Source organism: Calypte anna, chromosome 4A (assembly GCF_003957555.1).
Source record: "Calypte anna isolate BGI_N300 chromosome 4A, bCalAnn1_v1.p, whole genome shotgun sequence".
NCBI lineage: Eukaryota > Metazoa > Chordata > Aves > Apodiformes > Trochilidae > Calypte > Calypte anna.
Genome location: NC_044248.1, coordinates 642640 through 659781, shown reverse-complemented (window position 1 = coordinate 659781; position 17142 = coordinate 642640). Strand labels below are relative to the sequence as shown.

Here is a 17142-nt window from a genome sequence, read left to right as displayed (position 1 = left end):
GCATTGGCTAAGGGAAAAACTCATGATTTGAAAGGAAATCTGTTGTGCAGCTGTGCAGTGTAGAATGTGACAGAAGGGTTTTCAGTAGTGAGGTTTTCTGTAAATAAAATGAATGACATGTGGTGGTTATTTTGAGGGAAGGGGGACATGGTTTAGGGTTTTTTCCCTTTTTATCATCTGAAGTTGCTGCCTGATAGTTACCAGTGATTCTTCCTGGAAACCTCTTGTCAGTGTGGTAAAGAAAATGGGTTTTAATAGGTGATGTGCAGTGAAGTAAATAAAGGTTGAATTGGGCAGAAACGCTGGTGGTGTCTTTGGGGGATATGACAGTGTGGATGCAGCTCCTGGAGTATGCTCTGATTTTGTTAGTTTGTCTAATCTAGGAGCTGGTGGGAAGGGAAGCCTTTCTAGGGCTGCTTTTTGTACCAGCTTGTCACATCCACTGTGTGTTTAATCATACACCAGTTTCTACATCACATTGTAAGCAGCAGCTGTAACTTTGCAGTTTCTTTCTTGTTGGTGCTTTTGTGTGTAAAAGGCTGACTCTGATCCCTTTACAGTGCTTGGATTTGCTTTTTTTTCACAGGCACTTGGCTGCTTGCTGTATAAACTCTGCTTCTTTTCACTTCCCTTTGGAGAAAGTCAAGTTGCTATTTGTGATGGAAGCTTTACCATTCCAGACAATTCCAGATACTCACCTAGTATACACTGTTTGATAAGTAAGTATCTGGGCAGCACAGCAGTTCTTTTGCCTCATAAATCAAATAGCAACCAGAAGATGCATGCAGTGACTTGGATGGGTTCTGGAGTGACCACTGGGTGTTGCTCCTGGCTGGCATCCATCCTGCAATGCCTGCACTTGCCATGGAAGGGAGGCTTGCTTGTCCCATGGCTTGATGGAGGGCTGTGCAGGGTACAGAACCCAGGTGCCAGCCTACAGAGGAATTTCAGAAGCCTCCAGAAAACTTATTTCAAATTGTGCTAAAAGTAAGACAGGTGAATGAAGTATGAACAAGGCTTTCTCCTGGACAGCTGATGTGTTAAAATCAGATACTGTATTCTGAGCATTTAATGGATGAGTTGATGGTAACTTCAGAATTGAAAGAGAATAAAACGGTGCAGAAGACCTCACAATTCAGAAGAAGCTTTGGTGGAGTTAAAAGACCTTTCTGTTTTCTTTGGGAGGCATGCATGGTGTTGGGTTTTTTAGATGGCCATAAACCACAAAGGGATAAGAGGAATTAAGAGTAGCTCTTAATTTATTCATAGTTCTTGTTTGCTCTAAAGTGTATTTTCTCTATGGAATGTCAACTATTAATAGTATTTTTATGTCCAAGCTGTGCTGTTGTGTTTGATGAATCTTAAGTTCAAATTGAGTTTAGAAAAATAGATGAGCTGATATGAACTGCACTGGGGGCAATTTTATAGTAAGTATGAGATTGAAAACAGAAGAAAAATCTGGAAGTTTGTGGATCCCCAGGTGTCACATGTGAACTCTTGCAAAAGTTTGAAGTTTGATAAGTTTGAAGAAAAGTCTGGAACAACAAGAAGCTCAGAGGTTTGTTGATTAGTCTGTTACCTGAGTACAGAGGTTCAGGGTCTAATATTCACAATAATAGTGTGTCCTTCCAGTTGTCTGTTTTCAGCTTTGAGCAGGTTTACTTGGAAGAAAGAGACTAACAGAAAATGGAAAACTCATAAGGGTTGAATAGGAGCTCTTATAATAAATTTGTGTTATAAAATGTGTTTACCACATAGCCTATGCTTCTATATAATAGGAAATATCAAATCCCAGCCACTTCCTTGAGCACACATTCATAATGAGAGATAGCTGCTAACTATGCTAAGCCTTTACCTTCTGAAAAGACTTAGTAGCTGACAAAATGAGAGGACTTTTCTAGTTATTAAATACACTTCCCTGTCACAGTGCTACTTCTAGAAGAGTTCTGGGTTTATTCCTGTCTCCACACAAGTATGAACACTGATTTATTAAGATTCAATGAGCTGCTGTGCCAAGATGATTATTGGTGGCATGGAATATATGTGGGTGGCAAAGAATCTCATAATGTAAACTTCCCTTTTTTTCCATTTGGAATAGAAGCCAAAAAAAGCTGCAGTTGGTCATAAAAGGTATTTCAGGGACTTCTGGCTTCATCTCAGCTCTTTTATACGGCAAGGTGTGGGGGGACACAAACTGAACATCCTCCACCTCAAATCTACTGTTTCATCATCAAGTGGCAGGACATGTGTCATTGTAAGTGTTCTGTTTCCACTTAATGGTGCTGTCACTTCAAGTTCAAATCTGTTTTATTTTGTAAAACTTGTTAAAAACAAAAATTGCTGTGGACTATATTGGCCATGAAATAATGGTTTTGACTAAAATTGTAAGATCTGGCTAAAATTACTGTTTTTTCAAATTATTACTTGATTTTTTTAAAGAAATCTTATTGAAGGTTGGCTGTATTACTGAGCAGTTTTGGAAATGCAGCTCAGTTTTTTTCATCAACACTGAGAACTTAAATTTCCACAGGTTGTTCTTTTTCTTTGTGGCTGAACTTGTTTTTAGAGGCTTATCTTGTTTAGAAAATATATTTCACTGCTAATTTAGGTTCTCCAGTCACTTAGGCAAGATTTCCTGATGGTGTACTCTTTATCATACTGTAAAAAAATATAAACTAAGTTTTATTTGATTCAGAAATGCCAACACTTTTTAGTTTGGGAAGCTAATGTTTGAAATAGACATCAGAAATTGTGTCTTGTTAGGAAAAGTCCTTTTATCCATGGAACTGGATTTTTTTTTCATGTACAAAGGTGTGCATAGCCAACTAGACCTGTAGAACATTAGGGTATTAGCCCTAGAAGGTTCTAGTTACACGAGTTGGTTTTATGTTGCTTCTGTCTGAAGCTAATAAGATAACAATAAAAATGACTCTTTCAGGGGTAAGCTGACTTTCTTCTTGCTGAGAGCACACCATCTCAGCAGGCTTTTTGGTATCCAACAGTGATACTTTGATCTTATTGATTTTTGCAGGATATATGCTTGAACCAGATCAAGAACAGAGACCTGATATTTATCAGGTATCTTACTTTGCCTTTAAACTTGCCAAAAAGGATTGTCCAGTGTCCAACATTAATGTAAGTAGTCTTTACATAATGTTTTCTGTACTGGGAGAATGTTTTACTTGATTGTTGATAGTTGGTAGTGTGTACATGAAGCCAAGTAGTTGACAAAACAGACCAGTGAAGTTTTTGGTTTACTTTTGCAACAGATCAGAGAACATAGAGGTACAGTTAAATTAAAATACTTTTAATTTACAGACATGTAAGTGAGCTCTGAATGAAGCCTTGTAACATGAAAAACAAGAATTGAAGTATTCCTCTTCAATATATAATGATTTTTTTCTTTCAGGATTTTGTTTTTTTAATTTATTCAAATTTATTTTTCCCAAGAATTCTCCTGTCCCTTCAACTCTTCCTGAACCTATGACAGCTAGTGAGGCAGCTGCTAGAAAAAGCCAAATAAAAGCAAGGTGAGCAGCAATGTGGCTTTAGGGTTTTTTTCTTTCTGATATTGTTAAGCTATAGTTTTGTCTGAAACCTGTTTCCATATGCTTGTGATCAAATAAAAAATTATCTTAGTAGCAGAGGTCATCAGAGCAGATAAACTGCAGTTCAAGAGCTTCAGGTCTCTCTAGGGATTCTGCTCCATTGTTTTTTCACCTATTGATAATCCATGACTCAAGTGTTGGACATAACTTTGACTTCTGTGCCCTGAGGAAAGCTTTTCCAGGGAAATTTCATCCAGTGCCATGGTGTCCTGGGGAAAAAGGCTGTTCCACAGCTACTTCTTTGTGGTGATCTGCAGCAGTCAGGTATCCTGTGGCTGCAGTGGGTGGGGAGTGGAATTTTTGAAGCAAATGTTAAGGTATTCAATCCAGTTCATAATTAGAACAGTGCTTGGTTGAAACATTAGAGCTGTTCAGAGATTTACTGTGCCAAACTTGAAGTTCTTATGTCTTTTTGTATCAAGTCTCTTCTATTATGGGAAAACTTGCCATTTCAGAATAACAGATGCTGTTGGACCAACAGAAACCTCAATTGCACCTCGACAAAGACCAAAGGCCAACTCGAGCACTGCTGCTTCCAGCGTGCTGGCGATCCAGAGCTCAGCTACTCCAGTCAAAGTACAAGTTCCTGGTGAATTTGGTAATCATGGGCAAAAAGGTAACTTGACTGGGTCTAAGGATGGACCAAAACATTAGGGGAATGAATTTTGTATTTCTTATCCTGCTTGCTTTAGAAGGGATAACATGTAAAATCCCAATGCATCTGCTTTTTTAAATATGCCAAAACCCAAATCTTCATCCTTTTCTAAAGGCTTCAAATGTGCAGGTAATAAATTTGGTCAGATGTCACAAAAACTGAATCTGAACAGTTGAACTGGAGATTATTTTTTCTGTCGTGCTTATCACTGATTTTGAACTAACTTTCCCACTGTGGACTGTGAGAGAAGTTCTGTTTGGACTTAATTCGTAAAAAGCACTTGTGTAACAAATTAACTTCATCCTAGTAGGAAGAATATTTTCCCTGTGCCTCTGAATTGTGTGATAATCTATTGGCATTAGATATAGGCTGGAACCATGTGGAAGCTTCACTTCTCAGGGTGCATTTCACCCTGCACTGTGGGTGCCACAGAGGGGTGACAGTAATGGAGGGAGACTCCATCGAGTCAGTTGGGTTTTCACTAAATCCTTTGAGTTTCTTTATCTCATTTCAAAAGAGATACAGCTCTGATAAATATTCACCTAGTTTTCATTTATATCTTGAATACTTTCCTGGCTGCACTTCAGCATGTCTATTGCAGTACAGGAAGAGTACTGAGAAAAGGGATGGCACTGGGAAAAGCCTCCAGTCAAAAGGCCACTGAGAATGTTCTTGTCCCAGGTGTAAACAAGTTTTACTAGACATGATCCAAATAATATCCAACTTGGAAAGCTTTTCATGTTATCACGAAGAACAGATCCTTCCTGAGTGCTTGAATATAAATGCAGTGAGAGAGAAAAAGATGGATTTAGTAACTGCTAACTTAAATGGCTATAAAAACAATTGAATAGCAAAAATAATTGGATGGGGCTTAGAGGGGGATTTGACAAGTGAGACAATAGTTCCCTTAAAAATAAATCAATTTGTATGTACAAAATCACAATACAAAACCATACGCTTTGAGGGTTTGGGTTTGAAATAGTAGAAGGTGCAACTTGGGTTTTGGTAATGCAGAAGTCTTGGCCCCAGCTTGCTCTGTGTGAGCCCACAGGAAGTTTCCTGCATCTCGTAAGCAGAAATAGCACACTGAGAGTTGTTTGGGAGGTGTTTTTGGAGAAGTGGACCCGGTACCTGCTCTCTGTGTCAGCTGTCAGACTGGGAAGGGAGGTTCATCACCTAGCAGTGTGTAAAGGTTGATTGCCAGGGCCCTCTCTAGCTGAACTGTAGCGACCAGCGTGTCACCAGTGTTGTCTGAACATCACAGGAGCCCCGCGACCAGGGAACGGGCCAGAAGTGCTCCTGTCAGCAGGGACCAGCCAGCACCCCCCGCAGCAGAACCGGGTGCTGCAGCAGCTGCAGCAGGGGGACTGGAGACTGCAGCAGCTGCAGCACCAGCACCACCAGCCTGCACTGCAGGACACTTACCTACAGCAGGTACCACTCAAGTCTGCTTGGCAAGTTGCTACCAGGCGTGTTACTCTTGTTTAATAACACTTAGAATCACATGCTAGCTCAGCATCCCTGCTGTCGTCGTGTGGATTTTTTTCCTGCTAGGAGAGAGAGAAGGGGCTCCTGCCCCTTCTTGTTAACCTGGATTTGTCTCTTCATAGGCACTGTAAAGCATATTCTAGGCAGGGGCTTTCTTTGTGGTGTCTTGTCTTTGCAGTTTGACCCTGACTCCCTGCTTGCTTTGAATCCTCACTGTGTGGCCCAAGTAAAGATTTTGTGCATGTGTAAACATCCTTGAGACAAATGTTAAGAGTAATCTGGGTGGTGATGCAGTGCTGGCAGTACGTGGTTGCACATACATCATCTGATTAGGATTTTTGCAGCTTTTGCTTTCTTCAGTTTTTCTTTGTCAGTGAAGAGTTCCTTAGGGTCTGCCCAGATTTTTCATGGATAGCTTGTATCTTACCACTGTCAAGTATAATTGCTTAAGCTATGTAATGTAAATAACTGTAAACAGAACATAAAGATAGCTGTATCAGATTAGAATTTTCACATCCTGTCCAAGACACTTAATGATGTTCCTCCTCTTTTCTCATGTTGAGACATGTTATTCTTTAAACACACCTGAATTATTTTCCAAAGGGGCTCAGCACTGATGAAAATTGCAAAGCTTGGGATATTAATTGTCCTGCCTTGGAAAAGGCAGTGCTGAATATGTCATATGTCATCTAATTTTTTGTTAAACAGGCTGGTATTGGGAGGAAAAAAGACAAGGAAAAGCTTCCAACGCAGTTATAAAAATTCAGTGACTGAACTGCAAGTTGATTCTTGGTTATGTCACATCTTAACTGGAAAGTGATGTTGAGTCACAGAAGTGGTATTTTAATTGATGATGCTTCTAAATATCTGGGTATTTCCAAAGCGTGGATTCCTAAAGCTAAAGCTGTTTCTTTGGTTTTTTTCACCTATAGTATCATCAAGCAATGCACCAGCAGATGGTCCAGCAGCAGCTGTTGATGCAGTCTGCATACCAGCAGCAACCTTCCCAGTCTCCATACCCTGCTGTGGTATGTCAGCAGTAGAGTGTAGATGGTACAGTCTTGAAACACCTCCTATTTGTTAGTCTGCTGTGTGGTTCTGTAGGAGAAGTTTGTGGGTAGCTGCAATGAGCTATGGAGATGATAAATACTGTGAGGTTCAGCATCTGAGATGATATTCAGGTGGGGAAAAAGGGTAACCCAGACTTGGGTGTAAAAGCTTGTATAGAGTTGCACTTATGTATTAATTGTATGGTATGTATCCTAACCTTCCTTAAGGAGGTGTATACTAATTTGAAGCATACTTGATGCTTACAGTTTCCAGTAGTAACCACAGCACTGAGTGTATGTTATGCTACCTCAAATTCCTATTTTAAAAGCTACAGGGCAAACTGGTGTAATTTGTTTTCCAAAAGTCAGGAGAAATTGTCATGAAATGTTGATTATTAATATTCAGGAATAGGGTATGAGGAAAACTAACAACTTAGTGCTGCAGTAGCATATACCTAGGTTGCAATAATTTACAAAAAAATAAATGGCAATGTGTTGGAAGAGGAAAAGGGTACCACTGCCCTGCTAGGGCAGTTGCTTTTCACCAGTGTAATGGGTGGGTCTGGCTTCCAGCTTCTGCTGAAGCTACTGAGCTGTTGTGGTGTGGTGGTGGTTAGTGCATGGGGCTGCAAGGCTGCTTTGCAGAAGAGACTCCTCCTGGCCCAGGGGTTTTTTACTGACATGATCATTATCTTACTTAGATGCAGCAATATCACCAGGCTCTCCTACAGCAGCAGATGCTTGCTCAGCAGCAGCAGCGCTCACAACAGGCACAGTCTCCTGAATATATCACTTCTCCTCAAGACTTCTCACCAGCCTTAATCTCCTACCCTGGGTCTCTTCCAGTGCATACTGGAGCAGTGGCAGACTCTCCCTACCCTGCCAGCAGGCAAGTATTCTGGCACAGCTGTACCCGAGGGTTGCTTGCTGCTTACCTTCCCAATTGTGATGAGCACTGCTGAAGCCTTTCCTCAGAAATTACTTGCTTCAATATTAGGGTATTAAGTTATTAAAATATTTGTTTAATATTTAAAATATTAAAACATTAGGGTACTTAAAGCTGTTGAGTAGCTGCTGTTTAATGGTAAAAGATATTTTGGGAGGAGAGTGTGACTCTTGTTAGCAGATGAGCCTGGTATAACTTGTTAAAGAACTTGTCTTCTACTTCTTCTTGTTCATGGACTTACTGCAGGAGCTGACTGCTACCCACTTCAGTTAGGATGGTCTGTAGCCTGTGCTGATGAGTTTGTGGGCATGTGAAAGTCCTCTCAAAGACAATTTTGAGAGACTTTACAGTTAACATTTTTTGCTAGTGCTTCTAACTCTTGTCTTTTGATCAGTGGTTCTGTTTAAGTATGCTAGAGAATAAAGTGCACCTTTATGGGCCCTTTGGGGTCTGTGGGTTTGTCCTTGATGAATAAATTATAATTAATTACTTTTCTGCGAATTCTTATGAAAAACAGTGGAATAAAAAGAACCCTTCTTTTCCTGATTTAAAAACAAAATCACAGGGTTCTTTTTATCTTGTAAACAACAAGTGTGACTTCAGGTATCAAAGGAAGTGGTGATAAGTTTATTTTCCCTTGGCATACTAAATGCATTGCATTGTGTGGCAAGTTTCTCCTTCTCTCAGAAGGAAGAGCCAGTTGTCTGGGGGGTGGCAGGAAGTAGCCCCTTACCCTTTCTGTTCCCTTGGAGAGAGGGTTCTCCTTAGAGCTGTGCCTGCAGAGCCAAATAAAATAAACATTTTAAGTGATCAGTTTTTCCTTAAATTAGCTTTCAGATCTTAAGCTGCTAGTGTACCTGTGTTATTGTATGTAGTATTTTGGCACAATGAATCATGTCATGGATTTTCACCTGATAAACAATTTGGTCGTGTTTCTCTTTATCTGACTTGCAGGTCAGGTATTCCTGATGCTGAAACAGTTGCCAGTTACCCAAAGCAGAGCATCAGTAACCCACCTGATATGTCAGGCTGGAACCCATTTGGAGATGACAATTTTTCCAAGTTGACAGAGGAGGAGCTGCTGGACAGAGAATTTGACCTGCTAAGATCAAGTAAGGGACGCTTGAAGGCTTATTTTGCTTCCCAGTAAATAAGGGCTGTGTAGTTGCTCAGCAATTCCAGCACCTGTCTTGTCAAAGGGCCATGCAGTCTGTACAGAATATTCTTTCTGAGCATTTGAGGGCACACTTGGGCCTGTCTTCTTTCTCTCCTCTCCTTTCCTGAAATCGTGTGCAATAGGAACTCCCTGCCTGATAGCTACTGGCTGAAACACTGCAGAAATGGTTATATCCTAGCTCTTCAATACTGCTTGTGTCACTTGGATTGCCAAGAAGCTCTGAACAGCAGAGGTATGTTGTCAGATAGGAAGTCGGGCTGCTTGCTTTATTCCTTTCCAGCTTTTTTTCTTGCACACCAGAACAGAAGAATCTGCGGGTCTGATGTGTCCTTTGAAAATGCCTGAAAGAAATTGATCTATTGCATTATGTTAATGTTCTGTAATGTCCTTCTTGATAAGTGGCTACATGTAAGGGCTGCCTTGTTGTTCTGATATGACAATAGTTGAATAAACTTTTTCTTCTTGAAGTCAGTTATCTCAATGGTTTTTACTTGAAGTTACTTCCTTTTCTTAATTGCTTAACACATGCTCATTAGATGCTCTTCTTAAAACTGGTTTTGTCAAGATGAGGATTATTAGTGAGACTTGTAGAGGTGTGATGGTGTCAAAAAACAGGCTGTGTATATTTGGCTGTCTATCAGCAAGTTCCTTTCAATTAAAAGTGCAGTAAAGCTGAATTTCAAATAATTGAAAAAAAAACAACCAAACAAAAACCCCAAAACTCTGCCTTCAGTTGAATCTTTTTCATCCTGGATCTCCGTGTTCCTAAATCTAGATGAACAAGATATGCACACTACCAGCTAAACCTCAAGCAAAGTTGTCTGGGTTATTTTGTGAAACTCCAGTAGATTGTTTTCACTTCTATCTTGTGTTGATCTCATGAGACTCCTGTTTTGAGATCTGGTTGTAGCCTGCACAGACTTTACAGTAAAATGTCTTACTACTAGTTGGGCAATATGGATAATGTACCTGCTGAAAAAGAGTCATATTTTCTTAATCCAAGTTTAGAATTTGAAATTACTTAAAAATAGAATTTAACCTCTTTCGGTGTGCTGCTTCCAGTCAAAGCCATAGAGCTCTTGAAATGTTGCTCTTCAATCTGGAGCAGGCTGACTTGAACCAAAAGGTCAGAACAACATAAAGAGTCTGGAAATGGGTAATCTGAGTGTTGGACTGCTGTAGCTATGGTAAGTTCTGTGTGATGGATTTGGTTAAGCCATGTATTTTGGACAAATGAGTGCAGAAGAAGATATTAACCAGAGCTTATTTCAAGTGACTGGAAAATGCTATACAAGAAATATTAAACTGTGTGGGAACAGACTTAGTAAAGGCTACAGTAAGTTGGAGCTAAATGCTGCTGCCATCTGTAAATCTCCAGCAGAATGAATGGTTCACTACTACTGTAATTCCCACTATCCAGTTTTTGTACTACATTTGTGAAAATAGTCTGAGGTTTTTAAGGACTAAATTTACTTAAGGATGGGCTTTGGCTCACTCCTTAGTAAAGATAATTCAATGCACTAAAGATCTGTATCAGTAAAGGAAGTACAATAGCATAGTTTTGCTTAGTAACAACCAGCATTAGGGTTTTTTAGTCACTAGAATACAAAAACTAATTATTTTTTAAAAATTCTTCTCTTGTCCAGTGGCACATTAAGTGGGAGGCTTGGGCACATGGGTAGGAGATGCAGAGACAGCTTGGCTCAGGGCTCTGGCATGAGTTGGGGTAGAGGCCTGGTAGAGGGAGCATTGCTGGGTTTAACCTCAGCCCGTGGGTATTGGTGTGTACACAGGTATGCACATCAAAGACTTCAGATCCCTTAAGCTTTATTTTTTGTTATTAAGGGTGTTGTGCCAAAGATGGCATGAACTTCCCTTGAAGTGTTAATGCCTTTACTGCACTAAGAGCAGAAATAGATATACTTAATTTGGTACTTTCTCAAACTTAGTTGGATTAGTGAGAAATCTGGGAGATTCATTGCACAGTTAAGGCTTATACCTACAAAACTGTCTAACTTTATAATTCTGCCTGGAATTTTCTCAGAAATATATTAAGGAGCAAGGCTTAATTCTCTTTAGATGTAGGTTATTTCTCACAAAAGAGAACCACTGCTCAGTACCAAGTAATTTTCTTGCTCAGTTTTGGAGTTTACTGTATTCATTTTGCCATCTAGAGGGAGGAGAATTGAAGATAAAGGTTTGATAATTTTTGTTACTAAATCCAGCTGCTGTCCTGTCCTTACAGCCCATACTCAGCATTACATAATTTGTCTTTTTGCCATGTTACATGGTGCTGAGTAGTGTTCAGAGCACTAACCCTTTTTTGCCACTTCCAAAAGCCTGGTTTGTATTATTGAGATAATGGTCTATAGATGAATTAAAAATATTATTTTAAGTCTGCCAAATATTTTTAAAGCTGTTGTGTTTATGACAGTGATGCACATGCAGCTGAATACCCAGGGAGTCATCACCATTTGTCAGGCTGATGTTACTGTCCCATTCCATGCGTTTAGGAGCTGGATGTCATAGTGTAGTGATGGGTGTTGCGGTGATGATTGATCCCCTTTCCTGTAGAAAGGGAGCTACCTGACAAGCACAGCACCTTGCTTCCACCTGGGGAAGGTTTTCCTAGGGAGCAGCAGTTGCAGTAAAATGTGATGTGGGATGGAAGGAACATTTCTGAGCTGGCACCTTGTGGAGAACATGGCTGCTGAGTTCCTGGTTGTTGTGCACACTCTTGTTTCCTCTTATTGTTATCATTGGAGGAAATGGCAGTCCAGAAGCAAGACATGATGCTGAGAAGCAATGTATTTCTTACAAAGAGCCCCTGTAACCATGAGTTGGCTTTCTCACCAGGAAAAAATACCAGTACAGCCTTCCCAGTGACTGACACAAGGATTCTTCACAGGCCCAGAATCATCTTGGTGCTTCAGCAGAGGGACCTGTGGCTGCCAAGCCTACAGAGCTCTCCTGCCCATCTCCTTTGCAGCATGTACAGAATGAAGAAGGCAGCCAGGGCCACCTGGGCTGGCAAGAGCTGTGGTTCTTACCAGGCTTTCCTTGTGTGCAAGTGCTTCTCATAATTCACAAGTCCTGAGAGCTGTTTTCCTGAGGAATCTTGGGCCTGTCACTTGGATGGAAACAGCTGGATTCCTTGTTGCAAGCACACTTGCAATAAGTGTGCTTTCCTACAGTAGGGTCTGCTGTGCCCCCTGGCATGTCTCCATTAGCAGTCTGGTTGTGTGATTGCTCACTGAGGGGAAAAAAAACTTGGATCTGTATTGTAAGGAAGTTACATCTGAAGAAAAAAGATCTGTAATACTGCTAGTCCTGCTGAATCTACTTCTGCTTGCCTGAAGCTGGAAAAACCTTCCCTGTCTCTTCTATTTCAAACACTTTGATAAAGAGAACTGGATCTTGTTGCAAGGTGAAGAGATGGTTGGTGCTTCAGAGAACTGGAAATTTGGCTCATCCTTTTCTAATAGCCTTACATTTGGTAAATTAACAAACTTTAAATGTTGTTTCACAGCAAAGTATATCTGCAGTACCTATGTGCCTAGGTGCCAAGGAAGACTTGAAACCTTGTATTTACTCATTTCACCTTGTTTTTTCCTTCATCCTTACCATTTCAATCTGATTTATTTTCTGTTACTACCCCTAATCCTGCTGCTCAAACTGGGAGAACCTGGGGGCATGCAGTTGCATAGTCTTGTGTGCCAGAAATTGGCAGGGACTTCAAGTTGGTTGCACTTTTAAAAGAGAGTAAAAAACTCTATTTTAAGAGAGTTCCTGTAGAATGTGATTGCCTGCAAACTGTGCAGCTGTCAACTGGTTTTCCTCTGGAGGCAAGACACTAGGGACAGCAGAGCAAAAGCATCCCTCACTCAGCCTGCATTTGTAAAGATGCAAGTTGGAGGTCAAGTACATTTCTTCTAAGACAAAACTAAAAAAAAACCAAAAACAAGCACAAAAAACCCCCCAACAAAGCAGCACCCACCCCCCCTAAAACAACCAACCTCCAAAACAAAAGCCTGCCTGCTGAGGAGAGAGCAGTGTGGGTCTGACTGTTCAGACTCAAGGATAAGTACTGCTGTTGGGGGTGATGCTTGGCAGTTGTCTGCAAGGCTTAGCACTGATGGTATAAAATCTCCAGCTGCTGCTTTTTGCTTTTCTGTGCATCCTGGCTGGTATCCTGTTCTGCATGGCTGCCACTGCAGGATAACTTGGTTTGTTTTGGTTAGGCTCTGCTGATTTCAATATGTGTGTTTTGAGGTGAGAGCTATCTAGTCTGCTGTAGGAGCCCTCAGCTGGGCTGAGCTGTGTGAAGTAGGGGCTGTCTGTAGTGGAACAACTCCCACTCGTGTTTCTGTGGAGAGCCTGGCAGTAGGCAAGAGTAAGAGTTATGTTAGACCATCATGTGAGCAGGACACTCCTCTGTGAAAGCTGGTGTGTCATTCCAAAACTCCTGGGCATTGCACAGAGGGTTAATGTGTCACCTGAGGCAGGGGAGCTGGCTGGCTGGTCCCTGGGTGTTTTGTAAAGCCTCCTGGTTCCTGCATTGAAGGATTAAAGAGAAAACGTGCAGGTAGCTTGATTCATAGAGCAGAGTTCAGTGGCATCTCTGCAGGGGCACATGCTCAAGAAGGTTGTGCTGCAGGCTGCTCGGAAAAGCAGCTGCTTGCTGTGAAAACGGGGGGCAGCAAAATGCTGTGTCTTCTGCTGTAGGATGTTAGCTGCAGGTGTTCCACCTTCTCACAGGAGAATGGCCCAGGGGCTGCTGCACCCTCCAGTGCAGTATGGTGCTTGGGCTGGATCTTGGCAGCAGTGGCAGAACAAGAGCTTAGGCAGAAAAGCTTGTCTTTATACTTCTAGTGCTTCAAATTTTTGACTCAGTTAAAAACCACCTGTATGCCTCTTAAGAGGAAGAAGAAAAAATTTTGGTTTCCTAAGCATTGAAGAGCATACAAAACAAACACTACATTTCTGTTAGATTAGGCTCAGATTGGTTTTAATTACATGTTTAATAAAAAGTACTCCTGCCTATTTTGTTTGTGATTGTCAACTTCTTTTGTGGCTAAGGTTGGCCAGGGGTTGCATAAAAAGAATAATTTTGTGCTGTAGATAACATAGTAATTCTGACTTTAAAACCTCAAGAGCACAAAGGACTAGTGGTTCCTGTTAGAGCCCCTAGGCTCTGCATAGCATGTAAGAGATCTTCAGTTGAAGCATTCCTGCACCAAATACATCTGCTCCTGGGGAGATGAGGGGGATTAACAAGAGGCTGGTGCAGGTGAATGGTCCTGAATGATCAAGAAGTATAAATTCAAGGTGTGCAACATCTTTAAAACATCAGAAATCCTCTATTTAAGAGTCTGTTCCTCCCTCACTCTGTACAGTAGATATCTCTGTGTAGGTATAAGACCTGCCATTTTTATTTTATTTTATTTTTTGTTCTGTTTCATTTTGTTTTCTACAGACAGGCTGGTGGACAGGAGAGCATCTTCAGATAAGAATGTGGAGCCACATTCTGCTCCACAGAAAAACCCTCCTGAAGATCCCTTTGGTTCTGTTCCTTTCATTTCTCACCCAGGCAAGTTACATCTGTAGCATCACTAGCTCATATATATGTATACATATGTACATATATGTATAGATCTCTATGTATCTGTTGAAGTATGTACATCTAGTTAAATTACCACAGAATGAGAAACGGGTTGGCTGTCTCATGACAGTAGGTGGGTTAAAGAGATTTTTTTTTTTCAGTATGTTGAAACATCTCCAATTAAAAACCACTTTGCAGTGTGAGCACCTTGGACCAGTGCAGTGTGAATCACTTGCACAGAACCAGAAGAGATTCTGTTTAATGCAAATTACTTGCTAAGACCAAATTTTGCTACTTCCCTCTTCTCTGCTTCCAACTTGTCTGTTTTGATCAGTTCCCCAGCCAAGTTAAGACTGTAATCTTCTGCTGCATTTACTGCATAGTTCTGGTAAAAACTATGTCAAAAGACACCAAATATATATTATTTGTACTTTTTTTTGGGGGGGTTATATGTGAGCATTGATGGTGAGACTGCATCATCTTAACTGCCAGTTTGAACATTTGATCAGCACTTTAATCATATTTTTTGTACCACTGGCAAAGTAAGTCTTGGATGACAGTTGAATGGTAAGAAGAGCTTCAGTGTCTTCCTGAGCCTCTTCAGTGCCTACCAAAGCTTTGTGGAGTGTACTTGTGTGATAAATGTGCCTTAATACAAATTTTAAAAACCATTCCTACAGAAGTTCCAAAGCTCAGGTAACATACCTTAAAATAAACCAGTTGGGGTTAACCTCAGCATCCCTGTTTCCTTTTGCTGTCATCTTTATTCCTGAAGATCCTCTGCTGGGGTTGCTTAACCAGGAGTGCTCTGGGTAACTCCTGTATGCTTTGTAAGCACACCTCTGCATCCCTCTCTGCTCCTGCTGTCAGAAAGACTCAAATTAATTCTGCTTGGGCTGTTACTGTGCTCTTAGTTTCTCTTCTTGTTCTGCTCGTTCAGCAAGGACAAGTTTACCTGCCCTCATCCTTTGAACAGCCAGGAGTTCACTACAAAGTGGGAGCAATTGTTCAGTGAATTGTGAGCTCTGGAAGTGCAGTCTGCAGGTGGCAGCTGGGGAGGATTCACCCTGGAGTCTTGGTTAAAGAGGTTGTGTTGTTTTCATAGCAGAGCCTAAATTCCCATGCAAAATGAGCAGTAGTACTTATACTTCATCTGGGATGGTGACTATCAGCTGCTTAGTCCCTTCTCTAGAGTCCTTGTCATACCCGTGTGACCAGTGATTTTTTATTATTATTATTTAATTTTTTACTTTCTTCACCCTAGGTCTTGGAAATGTATTTTCTCTTTACTGTTCTTCAGATAGTTACAGCTTAGATTGTCATGAATGGCCTCACTGTTTTATGTCATTTTATTTTTGTTACTTTGAATCCAAGCTTTAGTTCTTGACATACCACAAAAACAAGGGGGAGGTGCCTTTTCTTAAATAAAAAAAATCAAATTGAGTTATGGCTGAAGAAACGGACTGCTTCAGAAGCACTGAGTTGGTTGTGTACTGTTACCTGTTTCATTGGAAAAAAAATAAGGTTGTTTTTCAATAGCCTTGTTCTACTGACTGCTAATTGGGATTTAAACAAGCATAGATACTGGCTAGATTTCAAGGAAGGTATTTTTAATTCTGTGTTAACAGTGAATTACACTGAGCAGCCAAATCTAACATGATGAGTCTTTACTTCTGAAGCTACATCTTTTAAAAACTGGTTTGTTTTCCCCATGGAACTGTTCTTGGAAATGGCTTGAAATGTGGTGTGGAAAGGCAACTAAGGAAAGGAGAATGGAGCTGACTGAGACAAACTGTATTTCTGGTTGAGGGCTACCCAGGACCAATTTGAGGGGCTATCTGTAGTTTATTTTTCTCCTTGCAGTCAGCCTTTCTGTATAGTAGGTTCTTTCTGGATTGTTCCATATGATTGTAAAAGGTTTAACTAAGTAAACCACATGTGTGCCTTACTCAGGGCATCAGAGGCAGCAGAGGTTTAATGCACAGCTGCAGTGCTGGGTGAGCAGCTGCCTGGAGCTCCTGGAGCAGGAGTGCCACTTCCTAACTGAGAGCAAACATGGAGTGGGTGTCACTGTCCAGCCTGGTTTCTGACTGCTTTTTGAATTCCTGAATCATGATGTGATGAAGTGTTGATTTAAAACAAATAAAAAAAGAAACTTTTACTTTCTTAAAAACGGAGATTCCTGTTGAAGATGGGTTCTACTGTATTAACAGCCTGAGATTTGGAGCTGCAGTCATCTTGGTTTTTTAGCTGTGTGACATACATGTCAGGTTCATAAATGTTGTACATGGGGTATAGCTCAGTAGAGTAACCCAGAGTATTTTTGGGGGGCTTATGGGTTCTCTGCTGAAAGCAACACTTGACTAAATAGTGAACTGATTTCTATCATCTGATGTGAGGTAGCAGCAAGAAGTGAAGATCACAGATCATCTTTTGACTTACAAGTCAACAGAATGTGCTGGCAGCCCAGCAAAACAACTGTTGTCAGGTATGTTTACATGTGTCCAGGAAGGTGGCACAAGGGAGAGGCAGAGGGTTGGGTGACATTTAATTAAAATGATAGAATTGCTGGAAAGGACCCTGGGGGTGCTGGGAGTTGAGAGCCCTGGGGGTTTTC

General features: G+C 40.9%; 1 protein-coding gene across 1 annotated transcript in view; it reads left to right on the top strand.

The window, feature by feature from the left end:
- The window catches only part of BMP2K (BMP2 inducible kinase), a 49758-nt gene that overhangs the window by 24654 nt on the left and 7962 nt on the right, over positions 1-17142 (top strand). The window contains exons 7-15 of the mRNA XM_030450147.1: positions 587-719; positions 3032-3135; positions 3451-3530; positions 4064-4224; positions 5528-5697; positions 6684-6779; positions 7502-7689; positions 8701-8858; positions 14400-14513. Of these exons, the coding sequence (XP_030306007.1) occupies positions 587-719; positions 3032-3135; positions 3451-3530; positions 4064-4224; positions 5528-5697; positions 6684-6779; positions 7502-7689; positions 8701-8858; positions 14400-14513 (1204 nt within the window). The remainder of the gene's footprint in view (positions 1-586; positions 720-3031; positions 3136-3450; positions 3531-4063; positions 4225-5527; positions 5698-6683; positions 6780-7501; positions 7690-8700; positions 8859-14399; positions 14514-17142) is intronic.